Raw genomic sequence first — 22444 nt, 5'->3', positions numbered from 1 at the left:
TTTATTTTTTGTAATGCAAATGATGATGAAAGATGTTGAGACAACTCTTTTAATTCTGGTAATAATCTGATGACTTTGCGCTGCATCCAATATGAGACAATATTATCATACATATTTTTTGTCCATGTTATAATATGGGGGGGATCCTAAAATTGAGACCTAAGGTCTAAGGAATCAAATTCCATCTACGTAACCTTTGCAGTCAGCAGGGGGCGAAATAGGACAGAATTATATGGATTTAAGACAGGAAAATGGAGGAAAGTAGGGTGGAATGGAAGACGAGAGAGAGACTTACAGGAACAAGTTTCCAGTACCAGCGGGTGGGACACTGTCAGAAAGAAGTGAAGGAACATGAGAAGAGAAAGAGGCAGGAGGAGAAGTGAGAAGCAGCAAGAGGACAGGACAGGTATTTTGACAGCAAAGTAGACCTTGAGGAAAAAGACAGTGCTGCTAAGGAAATGAGTGACTGTTTTGTAGAGGTGTAGGGGTCAAGTTATTGTACACATGTGGCCTTTGAGCTTTTTGTGAGCAAGTCTGAATGTTTGTTTATGAGCGTTTCTTACCGAAGGCTGAACAGGCTGTGGTTCAGTACTAGGCTGAGAGGTGTCATTTTGTGTACCTTCTGTTTGTTCCTTCAATTTTTGGTTCAGCTACACAAAAGACAGACAAAAAACATCTTATGACAATGAAATGAAATCAAAAGTAAACATCAAAGTAGTCCATGTGACTTTATTTTCTGAAGACCACACCCACAGTCTTTTGTAAAGGTATTCCACAAGGTTCTATTTTAGGACCAATAATATTGTGTACTGTATTATGGGTTCGCATGTATGTAAACAGTCAAGTATAAAGGTTACAGGTATAGTTCACTCCAAAATGAAAATTCTGCATGCTGCTCCAAACCGGTTTGACTTTCTTTCCTCTCTAGAACACCGAATATTCAACACAATATTCAAGGTGCTTTTCCACACAATTAAAGTGAATGGAGATGAAGATCTTAATCTCCAAAAAGACAACAACAACAACAAAAAAAAGCACTATAAAGGTAGTTCATATGACTAAGTTTTCTGAATCAATGTGATAGTTTAGTGTGAGATGTATTTCTTAAAGACTTAAGAGTGTTATTCACGGATATAGAAATTTGGAATATTGCATATTATGGTAAATATATTTTGTGGTCCACAACAAGTCATAGAGGTGTGAGTGTGAGTGAGTAAATGAGGATGGTACACCTTTTTGTTTTTACTATTCTTTTAAAATGTGAATGACAGTTTTCAGATTAGTCCATGTGCTTCTGTGAGTTTATGAGAGTTGTTTGAGCTACAAGAAAGTGTGTGGCTGTGGTTCTTTACAAGACTCACCGTGTTCACCCAGTAAAGCAGGGCTCTGTCCCAGGTTGCATCTGTACCCAGCAGCTCTGATCCGCCACTCGCCAAGACTGTGCTCACCGTCTCCATGGCACCCACTGCCATTAAGGCATCTATCAACTCCAAGTGGGCACTCTGAACGAATCAGAGGAAACAAACAGGAGTGTCAGAGCACGGAGGAAACACAGCTGTCATTATGAACACTGGTCTAATGCATTTAATGTAATCGCGCTGTCTGGTAACATTCAGAACAGCCTCCGAAAGCAAGGCCTTTACTAATGGTGCAGGACCGCTCTCTATTGAATAGATAAGATGATTGTTTTTGTTTTCTGCACAAGTGTGGGTGACACAAGAGAGAGAGATACAGTACACCAAGTGAATGACTCGGAGCAAAAGAAAATAACGTGCCATGACTTATATGCATGTGCATTGTGTTTTGCTGCATAACGCAACGTTGAAGCACTGTGCAAGTAAGCAGCAAGAAATGGATCAATATTCAGAACTGACTTCCTGTTGTTTCTTTTCTCTTTTTAAGTGTTGCAGCAGTATTGTTCCCCTCCCTCCTTTTCTCTCGTTGATATATTGCAGTATGACTCATGTATGACAGACTCAAGGATACAGGGCAGTGCTGCAGAACAGCTCAATAGGGACTGCAAATCCAAACTCCAGCATTCCACATTTATGTTGCACGGTGTGTGTGTGTGTGTGTGTGTGTGTGTGTGTGTGTGTGTGTGTGTGTGTGTGTGTGTGTGTGTGTGTGTGTGTGTGTGTGTGTGTGTGTGTGTGTGTGTGTGCGCGCGGCGGTTTCTCAATGTGAGGGTGCAAAGAATACTCACAACAAAGGGAACTTTTCAACAAAACTGGTACTTTGGTACCAAGTTTTACTACAAGTCAATTGTGTAATTATACCAAAAAAAATGACCAGAGTGATGTCTGACTGGTACGCAGCTGCTTGCAAATGCTAAATGAGGAATTTGTGTGAATTTGTGCACATGCTCAATGAGGACCGTCTGTGTGTCTTTTCTCAGTCAAACTGGGCATTTTGGTGTATTCACAGTTAAAATGAAATCAGTTGGGACAAATAATAATAATAATAATAATATCACATCACATCATATCCTATATAATTCCCGGGGGTATTGAAATTTCTATTAATAATCGTGACACTTATACGACTAATATTTTGGTTTCGTCTCACCCCTTCTCACAAACCCATCTTCCTTACACCGACAGAGTCCGATAACAACAACATCCCTGACGCTGTAAAAGAAACGATACCCTACAGCGGACAAAGATGATGAGTGCTGTTCTTCATCCTCCCAGCCCATTACAGTGAGGCGGCTCGCGCCCAAGCCCATTAAAAACAACCCAACCACATTATCAGCTCAGTCAGAGCACCTTAGCTGCGATACGAAGGTTAAGCCATTAACTACTCTCTGGACTCAAACCAGGGGACGTTTACTACCCACGGCCCAAACCACTAAGAGTGCCAGTCTGGTCAATACGAAATGTACAGGTGAATTGCACAAAATTAGTCAGAGTCATATTTTATTATCATAATGCAAAGTATGAATAATTACATTTATGCTGAAAAAATACGTAATGTCCCTAAAGCTTAATTTTGACAGACCGACAGAATGACAGATAGATAGATTATAGATAGTAAGTATACATATTATAATCCTACAATTTATTTGATTTTGGATAAAAATAGGACATCCATATAGCATCACAGAGGGCACACAATGTCACTAGGGCGATTCTGTCAAGACTAGGGGACATTTGAATCAATATGAGAGAACACTCTTTCCATAGTCCAAATTAGCCAGAGGGTGAGTTTTTTCGGTAAAGACGGGACATTTTTCAAGGACAAAACTAACAGATTTCCTCTTGGTTTATTGAGACAAACAAGGCCAAACCTAATCATTCACTATCAGCTGGAGCAACGCCAGACGTTTTCAGAGTGCCATTTGACTTTTTTTCATGCTTTTAAAGATGAAAACAAAAGACTTGGGCAAAAATCCATAGAACGCACGTTGCCTTCGACAGTTGTTTTATCCATTGCTGTTTCGTAAACATACATAAATGCCCTCACCTGAATGTCTTCAATGGCTTTTTTTCCCGTATTGGCCACGCTTAGTCTGTTATAATCATTAACTCTAAAACAGTCAAAGAGGTCAGAGGAACACATTCCCTGATGCGGGCCGCCTCTCTACCATACACGGCTAATGCTAATCTGTCCCAACCAGTGTCTTCCACTTACACGCAATACAGGCAGATTTGATCCTTTGCAACCACCCATAAATGCGTTTATCCTGTCCCAGTACAGAGACAAACGGTGGCGTGTTTCCAAGCGTGAACTGAAGTGCTGACCTCTGCAGTGAGCAGCCCTGTCGGAGGGCATTTATACCTCGGCTTCCAGTGACTGGCTCAGCCAGGGGGCCCATGTTTCAGGATAAGCCACAGTGGGAGGGCTTCAGCTGATCTCTGGGCCGGTTTAAGAACAGATGTTCTGGTGCACACTGAAACGGGACCATTTCACGGGAAGTGTCATTTTCAGTGGCGATAAAAGTGCCAAAGCTAACACATAAATTAGCAACAGTGTGGCCGAGGAAACAACAAAAGCTCATGGGCGGCTGTTACACACTGTTACACACTGTTTGGTGAGATGGAATCAACAGGGAAAGAAACTTGTAATATTTACACTACAGTTTTAAAAGTTTGGGAAAAGAGCATTTTTTAATATTTTTAAAAAAGGATGCAAAAATGATCAAAATGATGACGGTAAGACATTTTGTAATGTTACAAAATATTTCAATTTCAAATAAATGCTGTTTTTTTTTACTTTCTATTCATCAAAATAATATAATTCATCAAAAAAATTTAGCAGTTTCCATAAAAATATTTCCAATTTTTTCTTGAGCACCAAATCAGCATGACACTGAAGACCGGAGTAATACATAAAACATATATAATATATAAAAAATTATATTAATATTGTTAATCGTAATAATATAAATATTAACAATAATAATAATGATATATATACATATTGACAGTAATAATTTAATAATATAATATTTCTGATCATATAAACACAGCCTTGTTGCGACTTCTTTTAAAAACATTAAAAAACCTTACCAACCTCCAACTTTTGAGCAGTAGTGCATACATTTATTGTATATATTTTGGTTAATTTTACAATTCTTATAGCTGGAAATAAGAGTGCACTACAGCCCTATTTTATACAATGTTAAACATTTCACAGAATTACACAAACAAACATTTCATGCAGTTTCTGTTAGAGCAGTAAGAAACTACAGACCGTGCTGCAGAGGTCACAAGCTCTGCGCTGGTATTAGTGATTATACGGAGGAGGGAGTGGAGAGCGGTTCACGACAAAAGAGAGGAATGAAAGCGAGAGGAGACGGGAGGGGGGGCTTGGATTTCCCGTCCCGACACTCCAGGACTCGCTAAGCCGAATCACAAGTTTCCCTAATGAGAGGGGAGCGGGACCAACAGTGGAAGACTGAGCAAGACCAGCCTGCCAAATCACCATAACAACCAGTGTGACCCATAATGCACCTCACCACAGCTTCGAGCGCTGAGGCTGGAAATCCTGAGGTAACACACCAGCTACTCTTAATGACATTCTGCTGTCACCACAAACCGGGGCAGTCCTGTGACAACTGCCAAAATACTCTCCTGGAAGGACAAAGCAAAACAAAGTTCACTGTGGTTATGGTAACGGTGGGGGGGAAATGGACTCTTATTCTAACCCCCCGCCCTCGGTGTCCCACAAACTCCAGGATAAGAGAGCCAGGGGCACAGCAGGGGGGATTTACAGGAAGACATGGCAGCCCTGCATGGTGTAAACTCATTCTCTATGTAAACACGCGCTGTATACTGAAAACATTTCTAACGTGGAAATCAAATGTGTTATTCATAAGACCAAGGAGTAGAACACAAAGCATTGCAGTTCCTTGAGTCTCACAGCTGTACAGGAACTTCAGGAAGTGCATGGCAATAATCTGACTTCCAAATTCCCCTGATCAGTTCAGGTTACACAAACTCCAGCATTTATTACATGATTTCCCCTCGAAAACCTCAAACAAAACAAAACAGCAGCAGCAACCTGAGGCTTTCCTGGACCTATACATATGGAGCATGTGTGTAACAACAGATTTAAAAAGCCTTACAGATTATAATCAATGCATCTGTGCGCAATTTGTGGGGCTCCTTGTTTCCTTGTAAAATAAAATAATGAAATAATGCCGCGTTCCAGGCAACCTGTAACCCGTGTTTTTCCAACCTTATACCTGTGAAAGTGCACTGGAACGGCAGTCAAACCCGTGACTTCCCACCCGTGAACTCGTACTAGATCGATGTACTCCCAGTTACGAGTTCTGACGTCACATAGCCCGCAAAACCATACAAAACAACAATGGCAGCCCCTACGGATGCAGTGTTTCTGCAGGCGGTACACAGTGAGAATACACTTTAGGACAATATAACGTTGCAGTCAAATTAATAATAATATAATAATAATGATAATAATAAACACACGATAATGTATTACAATGTTATGTGTCTGAAACAATAAGTATGTATATACACACACGATTATGTAATACAATGTTATGTGTCTGAAAAAATAAGTATGTATATTGCGCTCAGGTAGTTTGGCGTGACTGGCCTGGAACGCTACAAAGTCGTGAGTCCTGGTTTGAAGTCGTGATTTACGTGCTCAAAAACCTGCCTGGAACGCAGCATAAGATCAAATAAAAATAATAAAAATGTCACCTCTCAATTCAGTTCAACATAACCAAGAGGTGACATGTCTGTTTGTTAATATTCAGCTGGATGATGACGACGCCGAGTCTGGATCACAGATTATCACTAATCTTCACAGATCTTTATCCTCTATGGGGGCTGGGCTCTGCACCGCATCCGAGCGGAAAATGTCAAACCTGCAGAGAGGTGAACAGCTAAGCAGGAGGTCAGAGCAATGTGTCTCCAGATGTTCCTTCATTCGAAAGAGATTATGTCTTCCCTGTTCCACAGAGTGTGACTTTGCATCAAGTCAAGTCACATTTAGCTGTACAGTGCTTCGTAAAATACAGATTGTCAAAGGAGCTTCACATAAATAAACAGGAAAATAAGTGTTGCAATATTCATCAGTTATGAAATGACATCAATTTCAGCATTAAAGCAGCTCTACAGAAGACAATAGTGTCATTATTCAGCTCAGATCATTAAGTGTCAATGTTGCAAAGTTCATCAATTACGCTAAGATGCTAACACCATGGGACTTTAATTTATACAAGAGTACTGAACAACTACCATATACAAATACCATTGTTGTTCACAAGGTGCATGTCCAAAAAAATTATAATTTAATACCATTAATACCACACAATACAAGTGTGGCTTTACCCATGTCCTATAGAATGCAACATTAGCGTATGAGCATCAAGTGTTATTTAACACTACTTTCTATGCAGGAAGTATGCTGATGTGTTGAGTTTTGATACATAGTCATTGCTAAAACAGACTTTAGCTGCTCCAAAGCCGTTTACTGGGCTTGGCTCACTCAATCCTAATACTACATCATGACCCACTTTCATCACGCTGCTACAGCATCCAGCCAGCCGCCCCCACAGCCAGGCCTGGGAAGCGCACCACAAGCAGCCAGACAGCACCAGATGAGCCCAGAGCGTCGGCAGCGCTCAGCGAGCGCATCATGACACCAGCAGGGGACCCGCAGCCAGGAGCCCCAGACAGAAGCAGCGGAGCGCTGAACGTTCACCTGCCTCCAGCAACACACGGTATTAGGCAACCTCAGCAGAGTCGGCACTCAGAGATGGCTCTGTTGGAGAACTGAGGCTGGAACAATTACACAGAATTGAAGATGGGTATAACGGGGGCGAGACAAAGCAAGAATTGGGTCACTGCGGAGAACGGAACAAAACAAAATGAAGTGGTGTGACTTATAGGGCTGTAATCAGAGTCTCTCTTTGCTAAATTTGCAAAAAGATGCAGCCTTTCTAAGCTCTTGCAACGTCTTTAGTATGAACACTGTAATTATAATCAATGAATCTAGCAGCAATTTGTGGGACAAATTTTTAAAACATAAAAAGAACAATGATTGCAATTGTGACATACACAAAAAAGCTGGCCAAAATTCTCATAACTTATTGAAACTATTTGAAAACAAAAGTTGTTTTGGTTAAATCTTGGTAAGAAGAACTCTACAGTGAATGTAAAAAGCTCAAGGAGAATCAAACACTCCATTGATGTCCATTAAAGCCCTTCCAGCTGTGAGACGGACCCTCTCTGAACAGGGAGGAAAGTGCTACATCAGTACAGGGTCTGCTGTCTTTTGTCTGGTTATTGTTTTAAGGCCTGATCCCTCGACCCTGCCACTATTTGTCAGCCCCTCCTTTGTGCCTCTCCGCCCACCCCAGTCCAGTGAGCCTGGGGTTAGCATGCAGTCTTTCAATAACGGTGCTGTCCCTTACAGCTGGATCCACTCAGGGGAATTGCAGGAGAGGGGGAGATGCTTTATGTGCTATAATAATCCCTGGAAATCAAGCATAAACAGGAGTCGCCCCTTCACCTCCAGAAAACATCCCCCAGTGCTGCAATGAAACCATCCCCCAGCGTCCTGATCGAAGAAGGTTTTGGATATGACCTATTGGTTTTGACTTTTGGCAGGCCAAATCAGCATTGATTTCCCATTGATCTGAACTGGTGGACTGTAATGAGTCACCCATGCTCAATAAATCACAGATGCATACGTTGTGTCTCAAAACCTACTGAGGTCCCCACCTAGACAACATTTTTTGCCATCATAGGCAGCTCCTGACACAAAGCTCATCTTAGATTCTTAGTAGGGCCTTCTAAAATTCTAGGATTACGCGTGAGGATGCAGTATAACACCATGGGTCATCAATTAAAATCATATTGAATTTGGTCCTCCAATTTCAGTACATTAAAGGCGACCTATTATGCAAAATTCACTTTTACATGGTGTTTGAACAAATGTGTGTCACATTGTACAGGTCCCGCCCACAACTGCTGATGGACTCCGCCCTATTAGTATAGACCCGCCCTGAGTGAGCTGTACACAGTCTGCCATGTTTATCTCCTCGCCAGAGCATTTAACAGCAGCATTCAAGAAAAAAATGTATTCTTATTAAAGCTACTAAAGTTATTCACTCAAGAGCAGGGAGTGATTTTCTGTTTTTCCATATTAACATCATATACACTCACCTAAAGGATTATTAGGAACACCATACTAATACTGTGTTTGACCCCCTTTCGCCTTCAGAACTGCCTTAATTCTACATGCCATTGATTCAACAAGGTGCTGAAAGCATTCTTTAGAAATGTTGGCCCATATTGATAGGATAGCATCTTGCAGTTGATGGAGATTTGTGGGATGCACATCCAGGGCACGAAGCTCCCGTTCCACCACATCCCAAAGATGCTCTATTGGGTTGAGATCTGGTGACTGTGGGGGCCATTTTAGTACAGTGAACTCATTGTCATGTTCAAGAAACCAATTTGAAATGATTCGAGTTTTGTGACATGGTGCAGTATCCTGCTGGAAGTGCTCAATGCTCAGGTAGGCTGTGGCATTTAAACGATGCCCAATTGGCACTAAGGGGCCTAAAGTGTGCCAAGAAAACATCCCCCACACCATTACACCACCACCACCAGCCTGCACAGTGGTAACAAGGCATGATGGATCCATGTTCTCATTCTGTTTACGCCAAATTCTGACTCTACCATCTGAATGTCTCAACAGAAATCGAGACTCATCAGACCAGGCAACATTTTTCCAGTCTTCAACTGTCCAATTTTGGTGAGCTCTTGCAAATTGTAGCCTCTTTTTCCTATTTGTAGTGGAGATGAGTGGTACCCGGTGGCGTCTTCTGCTGTTGTAGCCCATCCGCCTCAAGGTTGTGCGTGTTGTGGCTTCACAAATGCTTTGCTGCATACCTCGGTTGTAATGAGTGGTTATTTCAGTCAAAGTTCCTCTTCTATCAGCTTGAATCAGTCGGCCCATTCTCCTCTGACCTCTAGCATCAACAAGGCATTTTCGCCCACAGGACTGCCGCATACTGGATGTTTTTCCCTTTTCACACCATTCTTTGTAAACCCTAGAGATGGTTGTGCGTGAAAATCCCAGTAACTGAGCAGATTGTGAAACACTCAGACCGGCCCGTCTGGCACCAACAACCACGCCACGCTCAAAATTGCTTAAAGCAGCACTCAGTAAAAATTCCGCTTTTGTCAAAAAGCGACCCCTAGAGTCGCTGTGGAGTACTTGTACTGTCGTGAATAGCACTCACGCAGAGATGGCTCGCACTCACGGCCGGATCCCCTCCCCCTGTACACCGGTACCTGTTCAGTAGGATGGACGCTGTAACGAGTGGAAATAAGGTGTGGCCCCTTTAAGAGCTGCGCGCGCCCAACACCACATGTATACGGCGCCGGGTTATTTCTGTTTGATGCTCATTTTATCAGATCTGTTTTTTGCCGTAAAGCAATTCGTTACCTCGCGAGACCTGATATCACACGATACTTCCTAACACTCAGGCCGGCGGCTCGCCGGCCCAAAGTTGCAAGGGTGGTTTTGCGGCTCACAGGCACCAGGGGGGTGCGAGGCGACCACCATTCAACACGAAATCAGTAATATAAACATTACAATGACTCCAAAGCTGTTCGGTTAAGGTAAAAAAGTTACTTAGATCACCTTTAAATCACCTTTCCCATTCTGACATTCAGTTTGGAGTTCAGGAGATTGTCTTGACCAGGACCACACCCCTAAATGCATTGAAGCAACTGCCATGTGATTGGTTGATTAGATAATTGCATTAATGAGAAATTGAACAGGTGTTCCTAATAATCCTTTAGGTGAGTGTATAGCAGTAGGCACTGTACATTACTCTGCTTTCACTTTAATACACTGATCTAATACACACATGCGATTTCTAAATGTCTAATTACTAAATTACCTTCCCAGTGCTAATGCCACTCTCTCTCCTTTTGCGGTCTTTAATCTTGAAATTAGCAGATGATAAATGAAATGCAGCACATATCTGTTGCTTTTGTTGACGTGTATAGCTACAAATTGAAGATCAGATTTATATTAATTTTGCAGAGATACATTCATGTGGTCAAGTGTAAATGGAACAGTTTTAACAAATCGGATAGCTTTCCAACTAGTACAAACACATGCAGTGACCAGGTTGTATAGGCCCTTACGTAATGAAATGGATTTTAACTATTTATTTAAGTATACTGCGAATAGTGTTTAGAGCATCAGCATTTAAAAGAAAATGAATATTCATTAATATTACTTATCTAACTGCGCTGACACTATCGGAAGAGAACAAAATTGGAATTAAATGGAGCTGGATAAGGACACTAACTTTGCAACATCGACACTTATTAAACTAAATCATAATTGATGTAACATTGACAGTTATTGAACTGAACTGAATCAACATTGAACTAAATTGAGCTGGATAATGATACTTATCTTCTGTTCAGCTGCTGCTTTTCATAATTGATGAATTTTATAACATTAACACTGTTATTTTCCTGTTAATTAATGTGAAGCTGCTTTGAAACAATCAGTATTGTGTAAAACACTGCATAAATGTGACTGGACTATCAACTCTTTACCTTAGCTACCATCAGAATCAATCGTGATTGATAGGTGAGTCTCCCTTGCGGTTCATAAGCGGAAGGATATTAACGTGGAGCACATGAGAGCACTTGAGGCTGAAATTCGATTCGACAGCAGACGGCAAGTCAGTTCTGGGTTTTGAGATACAAAAGCTACTGTATCAACTCCAAATGGCTGTTTAATGAAACTCAGCTCTGCACATAACTCAGACAGGAATGTGCTGACTCCGCTCATACGTCTTACCATTTTGATGGGCTTCTGTTGGAGCTCGGCCTCTGTCACTGGGGCATTCTGGTCTTTGGGTGCCAAGCCCTTCCTGCCCAGGACCTGTAGGAGCGCTGGAATGTCTTTGGGGGGCCCCTCGGCCCCCGGGCTTCCCCCCAGGAGCAGGCCGTAAGCGCGGCAGAAGAGTTCAGGTGACAGCAGCAGGCGCGTGACGGGAGGCTTCAGGTGTTCTTGCTCATACTGATCACAGTAGAACGGCTCTCGCAGCTCCACTGGAACGTTCTCTGCAGGCAAGAGAGAGAAACAGGACGTGTTCAGAGTGCATTCAACACAGTATATACTTAAATTTATTAAAACAGTAGCCTATGTGGTACAATATACAACATTAAACATGTTAAACTCTATCATAGAAGTGCTGATTGGTCAGTATAGCGCTCACATGTGCTAAAATACTCAATTTGTAAGGGTTAATGCCCGACAAGGTGTCCATTGTCAGGTATTAATGGACGACGGCGAGGCGTGAACTGTCCGACGCGCAGCGGAAGTCCATTAATACCTAGACAATGGACACCTCGAAGGGCATTAACCCGCTTATACCATGGTCACTTGCCAAATAACACATTTTTAAAAGATTAGTTTATATTTGAATTAGTTTAACAAGTTTTTACAAACAATAACTTGGTTTCCCTGGTTACGCCTGACGGTTTATTCAGCAACCGGAGATATTTATAGTCCGCTCAGCTCGTAGAACCCTTCAGTTTAGCTAACTTACGAGCCAGAAAGTTAACGTTTTGTTTTTTGTTTTTTTATGTAAGTTAGGCTTGTCTACCCATGGGCGTTACAGTTTCGTTTTTTTAACCTATAATTAAAACACACAGGTAGGCATAGTTATTTTTGTAACAGCTAACTAGATGTTTGTTTTGATACAATAAATTGTAAACGGATACTTTGACTGCCTGTTGCTATGGTTACTCACAGCTGATGTAGCCAGCGCATTTATTTATTAATTTCGAACGGTAAACAGTCAGCTTCACCAGAACTCCTTTACTAGGTGGACACCCTGCAGCCAATCAGAATCGAGTATTCACCCAGACCATGGTATAAAGTTAGTTATTTCACAAAGGAATGTTTGCCGAGCTACTTGTTTCCATCACTGCGCACCACCTCAAGTTTACATGTCAAAGACCATATCTTAAAGTGGAAGAATGACATTTAAATTTGCTTAATAAAATAACAAAATACATTTTTATAATTATAATAAAGCACTTAGAGGTTGTACTAGTAAGTGTTCTACATCTGCGAATGGCATCTAGTTTTCATTATGGAATCAACTGTAACTTTTCTAGGGACAAACAACAAAATATTATCAAAACATGATTATAGTTGATAATTGTTTTGCTTCATTATCTGTCATTTATTGTATCAGCTTCACAGACTATTTCACGCCAGATTCCACGTTAAAAATGACAAACAATACAATACACAAAAATATATACATACGAGAGATTCTTTAATTGTACTTAAACAAACAAACAAAAAAGTATGATAAAAGTTTTACTGGTTTTTATCTTTAAAAAAAAACAAGTTCAAATTTTGTCCTGATCCCATTTATTGTGAATGAAATGTGAAATTGTGGGATAGAGTACACAGGACGGTGTGCCCTGGTCACATGCTCCACACTTTGGCAAATAAAGTAGGTCAACCGGGAGTGTATGTAGCAATCAGCCCTATTAATGTGATTAGATACAGTAGATCTGAGTGACAACAGAGTCATGAAAAAATAAAACAACAGAACCGAGAATTTACATGTGCAATCTTTATGCTTAATAAGCCCAAAAAAAATAGATTGTGTCATGATGGCAAGCCTGATCAACAGATGTAAATTTTCAGCTGCTACCATGGTATACCTTTGCATGCAACTTTAGCAGCGTTTAAGGCATTTACATGACCCGGGGGCTTTTAAATAGCATAATCAGTCTAAACATGACTTTTGTGTTTTTATAATGAAGTGAGTTTATGATGAACTAAATAGCTATCAGTATTTTATTGTATGGGGTCAGCAAGATATAAGTGAGATCTTATGCACATCAAGGCTAAATCAAAAATACAGTAATATTGTGAAATATTACTGTTTAAAATAACTATTTTCAGTTTTAATATAATTTAAAATGCATTCTATTCCTGTGATGGCAAATCAAATGGCATCATTACACCAGTCTTCGGTGTCACATGATCCTTCAGAAATCATATTAATACGCTGATTTCATACTCGGGTATCATCAATGTTGGACACCGCAATGCATGTTTGTAATGGATTCTTTGAAAAAATTGAAAGTTCAAAGAATAGTATTCATTTGAAATAGGGCACAAATCGTACTGACTCTAAGCGTTTGAATGGCAGTGTACATAAACACTCATTACCAACATAAGAACAACCTGGGAAGACATAAGAGAAAGATAAATCTAACAGAAGAAAACACGTCAAGTCTAGTGATGAGGAAATGCCCTACAGCCCAAATCATCTGATCGAGTGAGCAGAGCAAGAGTTCAACAAGCCGCACACACACGCGAACACGCATGTCGCCAGGCCCAGGACACTACACACTCAGGAGTTGAAGCAGTAGATGTGATGGTGAAGACACTCCTGGTCCCAATTCTGCTAATTGGTCGTTTGCTTCCACTCGCTGCCTCTCCAATAATCGGCTCTCTGGGCAACAGTGACATCACTTTCCCCAGGGTGCACCACAGCTGAGCACACACACACCGGCACACAGAGCCCAGTCTCAGAAAGCCACACACACCGGGATGGCTTCAAAAGCTAAGCAGTTCAGGGCTGAGGTCTGTGGAGCCAATAAGAGGCAGGTGTGCGATGTCCGCAGAGCGTTTGATGTGCCGTACAATAGGAGAGATCCACCCTGTCTGGCTCTTTTTCTCACACAAACACACGGCCCTATGATTTCAGTGATGTGGCAGAAATATATTACTATTGTGCAGTAGAAGTAATACTAATAATAATGATCATAAACTATTTAATTTTAAAAGATCACACAATTTTTCTTCAATCTTTTAATTTCAACAGCACTTTGTTGGCAAACAAATGAAAGGAATTGGAATTAAATTTTCATTTGATTACATTTTAAAAGATTAATTAGATTATTAGTGTCCCGTGCCTTGAATTGATTACCACCGTTTTTGATAATAAACTCGTATTACAATAATTACACCATAAAAAGTACAAAAAAAGACAGCACAAAACATTTCATAGGGCCCTATTATTGTAAAAATGTATAAATTATTCAATTGTTAAAGTCTAATGAATTCAACTGATAAAAACTGCTTTTGATTAATATGTTATTAAAACGGATTTCAGAATAATTTAAACAGATAAAATTTTTTACTCTTTTAATAAAATTGTTGTAAGTGGTATTTTTCATGAATTTTTTTATGTTTGATGTTTTTGATTAATAAAATAAAATTAAATAATTAAAATAGAAAACGCAACATTTCTTATTAAAACAAAATCTTAAAAAAAAGGAAATTAAAAATGGATTATGGCCCTAAATATGTCGTTTTTTTATTATACTTTCAATAAAGTTGTACATTAGGTTTCAAGATTTCAATTCATTAGATATGCTTTTTTTTTTTTTTTTTTTACTAAAATTTAATTTAACCATAAAACCAAATAAAGAGAAAGTTTATGGAAAAAAAAATCTAATGATATTTCTAATCTAATATTTCATAGGGCCCTACAGACAGACCAAGTTAGGTGTAATCTGAGGCTGGAAAACAACGATCCACATACGTGCTACACACACACACAATATAAATGACTCTTTTACACAGTCATACTTTGTCAAGCTGAGAGTTTGAGTTTGAATGTCCACACCTGTGAAAGGACAGAAAAGGGAGACCGCTCCTGGGCTGGTGTGAGAGAGTTTCTGTAAACAAGCACCAAACAACACAAAACCTTGAGAAACGCAGAGTTGAAATGGACACCACCTCACACGCCCACTGTGAACTGGTTCTGCCACATTCAGGGCCAATCATGAATCCACAATAAGAATGGCACCTCTCCACCACATCCATGTTTAACAAGCAGCCAGAAGTCGTGGGACCAGTTCTAGGACACATTAGAGGACAAAAACCCTCTAAAATATGCCATACCAGTGTACATAAACAATGTAGTTTGTATTTGATCTTATATTGCAATCAAAGCGTACGATCAGTAAATCCCAGCCATCCTGAAGATGCCGATCACTCTCAAAACACATTTACACTATACGAATCATAATAGTACACCTGTACACAGAGCTTCATGCCACCAGGAACATCCTTGAAGTCAACATGAAACATTTTACTTCCATCATGGGGGTACACTACTATTCAAAACTGTGGGGTCGGTATTTTGCACTTTTTTTTCTTCTTTCTATTCATCAAAGAATTCTGAAAAAAACTGTAGTACAACTGTTTTCATTAATAATAATAATAATCAGAAATGTTTCTTGACCATCAAATCATCATATTAGAATGATTTCTGAAGGATCATGTGACACTGAAGACTCGAGTAATGATGCTGAATATTCAGCTTTGCATCACAGGAATAATTAAAATATATTAAAATAGAAAGTAGCTTTTTATTTCTTTATTTAACCCTTATTTAACCAGGGAAGTCCTTTGAGAACAAGTCTCTTTTACGAAGGAGCCCTGGCCAAGAAGACCGCAATAAAAGTTCCACATAAAACACAAAAATATAATAAATACAATAAACAAACATAATAGATTTAAAAAAAAAAAAAAAATACAATGGCCTTACAACGGTAAGAAAAACAATGTAACAAATTACAATACAATAGACTTATCCTAATCTAAAAGTTAATTTAAATTGCGATAACATTGATTTAAAATTGGAATTTTTTATTAATTAAATGTAGAATTTGGCGAGTAGTGTTTCCCAGTAACTCTAATCTGTCTCGCCACAGTTTCATAATGAACTGAAAATATTTGTACACCTCCCATGATAAAGTTGTTGCGTTTTGTGCCATTGCTTTTGGTAAAGCGTCATTCAAGCTAAAATCCAAATTGCGATATGGCTCTGTGCACTTAGGAAATCGTAAGAGGCAACAATTTAATTAAGGTTATAGTCTGCAGCTGCTGTTTTTTCAAAGTGAAGTGCGGCATGAAAGCAGATTGTGAAGCAGTACTTTCTGAGTTTTAGAGAATGGCTAAATTCACAGTAAAAGTGATGCTCAATCTCTGCACGTGCTGTCAGTTCAACATGCATTTGAGAACGCAAGGTGCACCAGTGATTTCTGCATAATTTCCAACATTTCCGTGGTCAGATGATTACAGCATTTCACTAGATATGAAGCATCATCTTTTGTATCAAATTCTTACATTTCAATCAATAAATTAAATTCGAGTAACAAGACGCAATAGGGCTGTTACCAATCAAATTAAATCAGTATCGACAACATTCATCTTTGCAATGCAGAAGCTGCATCTGAAGTGGCATTTACAGTTATTTAATGCAGTCATCAACAAATTCATTCAAACAGCTGATTCACTCAAGAACAACGCATTTGTCTTAATGTGGGAGTCATTGAATCACTCACTCAAACGATTTGTTCATTCAGTAAGAAAACACTGCCGTGTGTTGCTCAGAGGCACAAAAGAGTCTGGGCAATACTGTGTCTAAAATATAAGGCTTGTTTATTGAACTGTTGTATAAAATCAATATCAGATTTGTAATCATGCTGGTATTTGGAGAGAAAAAAAACGTCACTCTTCGTGTGATATTGATTAACTAGGCCTATATTAATGATATACATATAAAAGACAAATGGAGGTACTTTGCCCCCTTATCTTTAATATTGGGGCATTCTAAACGTGCAAGCTTACTAATCTTAACCTAGACTGCATCACGTAGTGTATGCGTGCACTCTCTAGATGTGTTTTTGTGAAGTGAGACATCCTCAATGTCAGATTGCACATCGTTAAAACAATAATCATGATATTATCATAGACGATATAAGCGCACACCCCTAGTGTACAATGTTAATTAATATACTTATAAAATATTGATGGGGAATGCCCCAGACCCTTGAGGTCCACTATAAACACAACAAAAACCGATGCTCGGTAGTGTATCTTTGAGAGAAACTGGATTCAATGGGGATGAGAAAAAAATAAAGCAGCACTTAATTTTATCCAATAAGTGCAATGTGACATCGGCAACCAAGTAAGCCAAAAATAAATAAATAAAATGAAATGATAATGATAATAAAGGGGGCAGCAATACATTGCCCACCAACTGGGTGACACATTGGCTCAAACCCAGAATGCAAAGCAGGATGCAAAACCCGCAGCGATGTGAGATGAGGGTGGCTGATAGAGGCTTCATTTCCCTGTAGGACTGGCAGTCAATGAATGACTGGTCTGTACTGCACCTTCAGAGAAAAGATGGGAGAGTAATACCTGAAAACAGAGAGGGCGACGCTAAACTAGGACAGAATTTAATGGGACAAGCGCTGGATACACACACACACACACACACACAGAGACAGACAGCAGTGCTGGGGAAGCTAGTTTGGAACTGTAGCTCATCAAATTACAAGCTACTCTCAATTTAAAGTAGTCCTAAAGCAGTTAGCTGAACAGTATTTTTCTGACCTGGTTAAATCAATCAAAACCATCCCAAATTAACTTAAATATGATGTACATTACCGTTCGAAAGTTATAGGGGTCGGTAAGATTTTTGAAAGTTTTTAAAAAAGTCATTACTATGCTCACCAAGGCTGCATTTATTTTAAATATATATTTCTATATTTATCTATATTTAATTATTTAAAATCTATATTAATGTCATTTATTCCTGTGATGGTAAAGCGGAATTTTCACATTTTCAGCATCATTACTCAGTCACATGATGTGTGTCAGATGATCCTTCAGAAATAATTCTAATATGATGATTTGCTGCTCAAGAAACATTTGAGGAAAAATCTCAATTTGAAAATTTGATGAAAAAATTTTAAAAATGTGTTTTGTTTCACCACACCATTCCTCTGTGTCAAAACAAGGCACGACCTTGACACGAGCTTTGACTCATGTTCGGTGTCGAGATGTTTTGGTGATCGTTTCATTTTTGCTGCATCACGCAAGCTAGCTCCGCGCAGTGAAATCTCATTGGTCAAAAATACCACTACAGAAAAAACTTATTTTAAACATCAAGAATGTTCTGTCTGGCTGTAGCCGAGTTCTGCCATGCAGCATTTTCACATGCAATGTGGACAAACTTGGTCAGTAAAAATAATAACATGTAAAAGCTTCGAACTGGAAAAGCAACACTATTTTGAATGAATGGCCAATCAAAACGTAATTCAGTTAGTAACATCGTAGTCCAGTTAGTAACATCGTAGTCCAGTTAGTAACATCGTAGTCCAGTTAGTAACATCGCAGTTCAGTTAGTAGTTAGTAACATCGTAGTCCAGTTAGTAACATCGTAGTCCAGTTAGTAACATCGTAGTCCAGTTAGTAACATCGTAGTTCAGTTAGTAACATCGTAGTTCAGTTAGTAACATCGTAGTTCAGTTAGTAACATCGTAGTCCAGTTAGTAACATCGCAGTTCAGTTAGTAACATCGTAGTCCAGTTAGTAACATCGCAGTTCAGTTAGTAACATCGCAGTTCAGTTAGTAACATCGCAGTTCAGTTAGTAACATCGCAGTTCAGTTAGTAACATCGCAGTTCAGTTAGTAACATCGCAGTCCAGTTAGTAACATCGCAGTTCAGTTAGTAACATCGCAGTCCAGTTAGTAACATCGTAGTCCAGTTAGTAACATCGTAGTCCAGTTAGTAACATCGTAGTCCAGTTAGTAACATCGTAGTCCAGTAGTCCAGTTAGTAACATCGTAGTCCAGTTAGTAACATCGTAGTCCAGTTAGTAACATCGTAGTCCAGTTAGTAACATCGTAGTTCAGTTAGTAACATCGTAGTTCAGTTAGTAACATCGTAGTTCAGTTAGTAACATCGTAGTTCAGTTAGTAACATCGTAGTTCAGTTAGTAACATCGTAGTCCAGTTAGTAACATCGTAGTCCAGTTAGTAACATCGCAGTTCAGTTAGTAACATCGCAGTTCAGTTAGTAACATCGTAGTCCAGTTAGTAACATCGTAGTCCAGTTAGTAACATCGTAGTTCAGTTAGTAACATCGTAGTTCAGTTAGTAACATCGTAGTTCAGTTAGTAACATCGTAGTCCAGTTAGTAACATCGCAGTTCAGTTAGTAACATCGTAGTCCAGTTAGTAACATCGCAGTTCAGTTAGTAACATCGCAGTTCAGTTAGTAACATCGCAGTTCAGTTAGTAACATCGCAGTTCAGTTAGTAACATCGCAGTTCAGTTAGTAACATCGCAGTTCAGTTAGTAACGTCGCAGTTCAGTTAGTAACGTCGCAGTTCAGTTAGTAACATCGCAGTTCAGTTAGTAACATCGCAGTTCAGTTAGTAACATCGCAGTTCAGTTAGTAACATCGCAGTCCAGTTAGTAACATCGTAGTCCAGTTAGTAACATCGTAGTCCAGTTAGTAACATCGTAGTCCAGTTAGTGACATCGTAGTCCAGTTAGTGACATCGTAGTTCAGTTAGTGACATCGTAGTCCAGTTAGTGACATCGTATCGTAGTCCAGTTAGTGACATCGTAGTCCAGTTAGTGACATCGTAGTTCAGTTAGTGACATCGTAGTCCAGTTAGTAACATCGCAGTCCAGTTAGTAACATCGCAAGTTCAGTTAGTAACATCGCAGTTCAGTTAGTAACATCGCAGTTCAGTTAGTAACATCGCAGTTCAGTTAGTAACATCGCAGTCCAGTTAGTAACATCGTAGTCCAGTTAGTGACATCGTAGTCCAGTTAGTGACATCGTAGTCCAGTTAGTGACATCGTAGTTCAGTTAGTGACATCGTAGTCCAGTTAGTGACATCGTAGTTCAGTTAGTGACATCGTAGTCCAGTTAGTAACATCGCAGTCCAGTTAGTAACATCGCAGTTCAGTTAGTAACATCGTAGTCCAGTTAGTAACATCGTAGTCCAGTTAGTAACATCGTAGTCCAGTTAGTAACATCGTAGTCCAGTTAGTAACATCGTAGTCCAGTTAGTAACATCGCAGTCCAGTTAGTAACATCGCAGTTCAGTTAGTAACATCGTAGTCCAGTTAGTAACATCGTAGTTCAGTTAGTAACATCGCAGTTCAGTTAGTAACATCGTAGTCCAGTTAGTAACATCGTAGTCCAGTTAGTAACATCGTAGTCCAGTTAGTAACATCGCAGTTCAGTTAGTAACATCGTAGTCCAGTTAGTAACATCGCAGTTCAGTTAGTAACATCGCAGTTCAGTTAGTAACATCGCAGTTCAGTTAGTAACATCGCAGTTCAGTTAGTAACATCGTAGTTCAGTTAGTAACATCGCAGTTCAGTTAGTAACATCGTAGTTCAGTTAGTAACATCGCAGTTCAGTTAGTAACATCGTAGTTCAGTTAGTAACATCGCAGTTCAGTTAGTAACATCGCAGTTCAGTTTAGTAAAGCACACTAGCTGCATTTACATGGGCCCTTTTGCAATCGGACTAGTAGGACAGTCGGAATAAATTGACCAAAGCCAATTTAAATTTCATTCAGATTATATATAAACCTCTTCTAATCTGTTCGTTAGGATCTGTAAACTCTTGATGGGATTGAAAACTGAAACTGAAAGACCTGCGCATGTGCAATGACATAGAAATGGCGCAAAGGTGTCATAAATTACTGTTGTGTCATTCTGAAATTTTCCATCCACTCATCGTCTGTGAAGTCCCACCAGTTCTTGTTTGGACTCCTCTACAGACGACTTGTTTTGGGCACGGGAAGGGGCTTGATAAATATAGGCAGCACGGTACAAGGCTTCATTTGCTCGTCGTCTCCTAATTAGGACCCGGAATAGATCAATATTAAGTCGTCTTTTTAAAACAAAGAAAAGGAGAATGGATAGCTAGTATGCACAAACAGCGGGAAACTCAGTGGATGTCAAAAGATCAAATCCAGTTTGAAGCTTGTGAAATATAAACGCCTACATCAACCCGATCACTTTATTTAGCGTCAATGTTTGGATGCAAAAGGTGTCCATGTGGCTATGGTTTAGATAAGGAACATCACAAGTGGAAGAAAGGGAATAAACAAGGAAAGCGAGGTCAGATGACAACCACTACCGATGTCCTAGACACTATTATGACAGCAAACATCAGCTCTAAATGTGTAAACATTACCCATATCACCCTGTTCTTCCTCGACGTACACTCTGCTTTTGTTCTCTCTCTCTCACACACACACACACGCACCAATTTTAGTCAATGAAGAGGTGAAAGGTCAAGAGATTCAGGGGGTCTGGCTCAAGGGTGGCAGTGGACAGAAGCGTGGAATCAATAAAACGAAAGGAGACGATCGCTCATTAAAATGGTTTGACTTAAGTCAGCTGAGCAGGACTCCAAAAGCAAACATAGAAGTACTTTACATAGAAGTCTGCAGAGAGAGACATCAGCAAATAGGATGTAGTGTTTCCACACCCACAGTTCATGCGGTGACGTGACTGACGGGTCAGCTGAGCTCTACACGACTGTCACATCTCAGTGCGTCTCCAAACACGGACAGCTAAAGCCAACAAAAGAGCATTAACATCTTTATGATCTCCATCATAAGACCACTGTTTCAAGTTTTCCAATGTAAGCTTCTTTACACTACAGAGAAGGGTCAACCTCAGATTTGAAGTGGGTTGTCATGGGAACACTGAGCATTAAAGTCCATTTTTGTTTTAATTAAAAGCCAGCGGGCACAATCAGAGGACCACACAGACCTTTTATGACAATCATGCTCTGCTCTACTGGCCTCTCGGGTTAGGGATAATCCATTTAACATGACGAGACCGCTTCATCAAAAAAATATTAGTATACGCTTGATAAAAACAATTCAGATAAGAAGTAGATACACTGATACTGAGCCATAACCAGGTACATGACAACTAAGAGCATGAACATATCTACTAACTTTAAGATTTACTATATTAGTGAGGACATTGCATAGACGTCTTTCATTGATTTTATATCAGGTTAAAGATATGTTCTATCACCAAACGC

General features: G+C 39.7%; 1 protein-coding gene across 4 annotated transcripts in view; it reads right to left on the bottom strand.

Moving 5' to 3' along the window:
- The window catches only part of camsap3 (calmodulin regulated spectrin-associated protein family, member 3), a 49365-nt gene that overhangs the window by 12312 nt on the left and 14609 nt on the right, over positions 1–22444 (bottom strand). For 3 of the 4 annotated variants that reach the window (XM_056252167.1, XM_056252161.1, XM_056252179.1), the window contains exons 2-5: positions 11314–11579; positions 1362–1502; positions 564–650; positions 296–328 (exon numbers count right to left, since the gene is read on the bottom strand). In XM_056252167.1, coding sequence (XP_056108142.1) covers positions 296–328; positions 564–650; positions 1362–1502; positions 11314–11579 — 527 coding nt within the window. The remainder of the gene's footprint in view (positions 1–295; positions 329–563; positions 651–1361; positions 1503–11313; positions 11580–22444) is intronic. The other variant, XM_056252173.1, reaches the window with a different exon arrangement.

Source organism: Rhinichthys klamathensis, unplaced genomic scaffold, assembly GCF_029890125.1.
Source record: "Rhinichthys klamathensis goyatoka isolate OS25496 unplaced genomic scaffold, OSU_Roscu_1.1 h1tg000004l_1, whole genome shotgun sequence".
Classification (NCBI taxonomy): Eukaryota; Metazoa; Chordata; class Actinopteri; order Cypriniformes; family Leuciscidae; genus Rhinichthys; species Rhinichthys klamathensis.
Note: the sequence above shows the minus strand (reverse complement) of the source record. Positions and strands in the feature narration are given on the sequence as shown.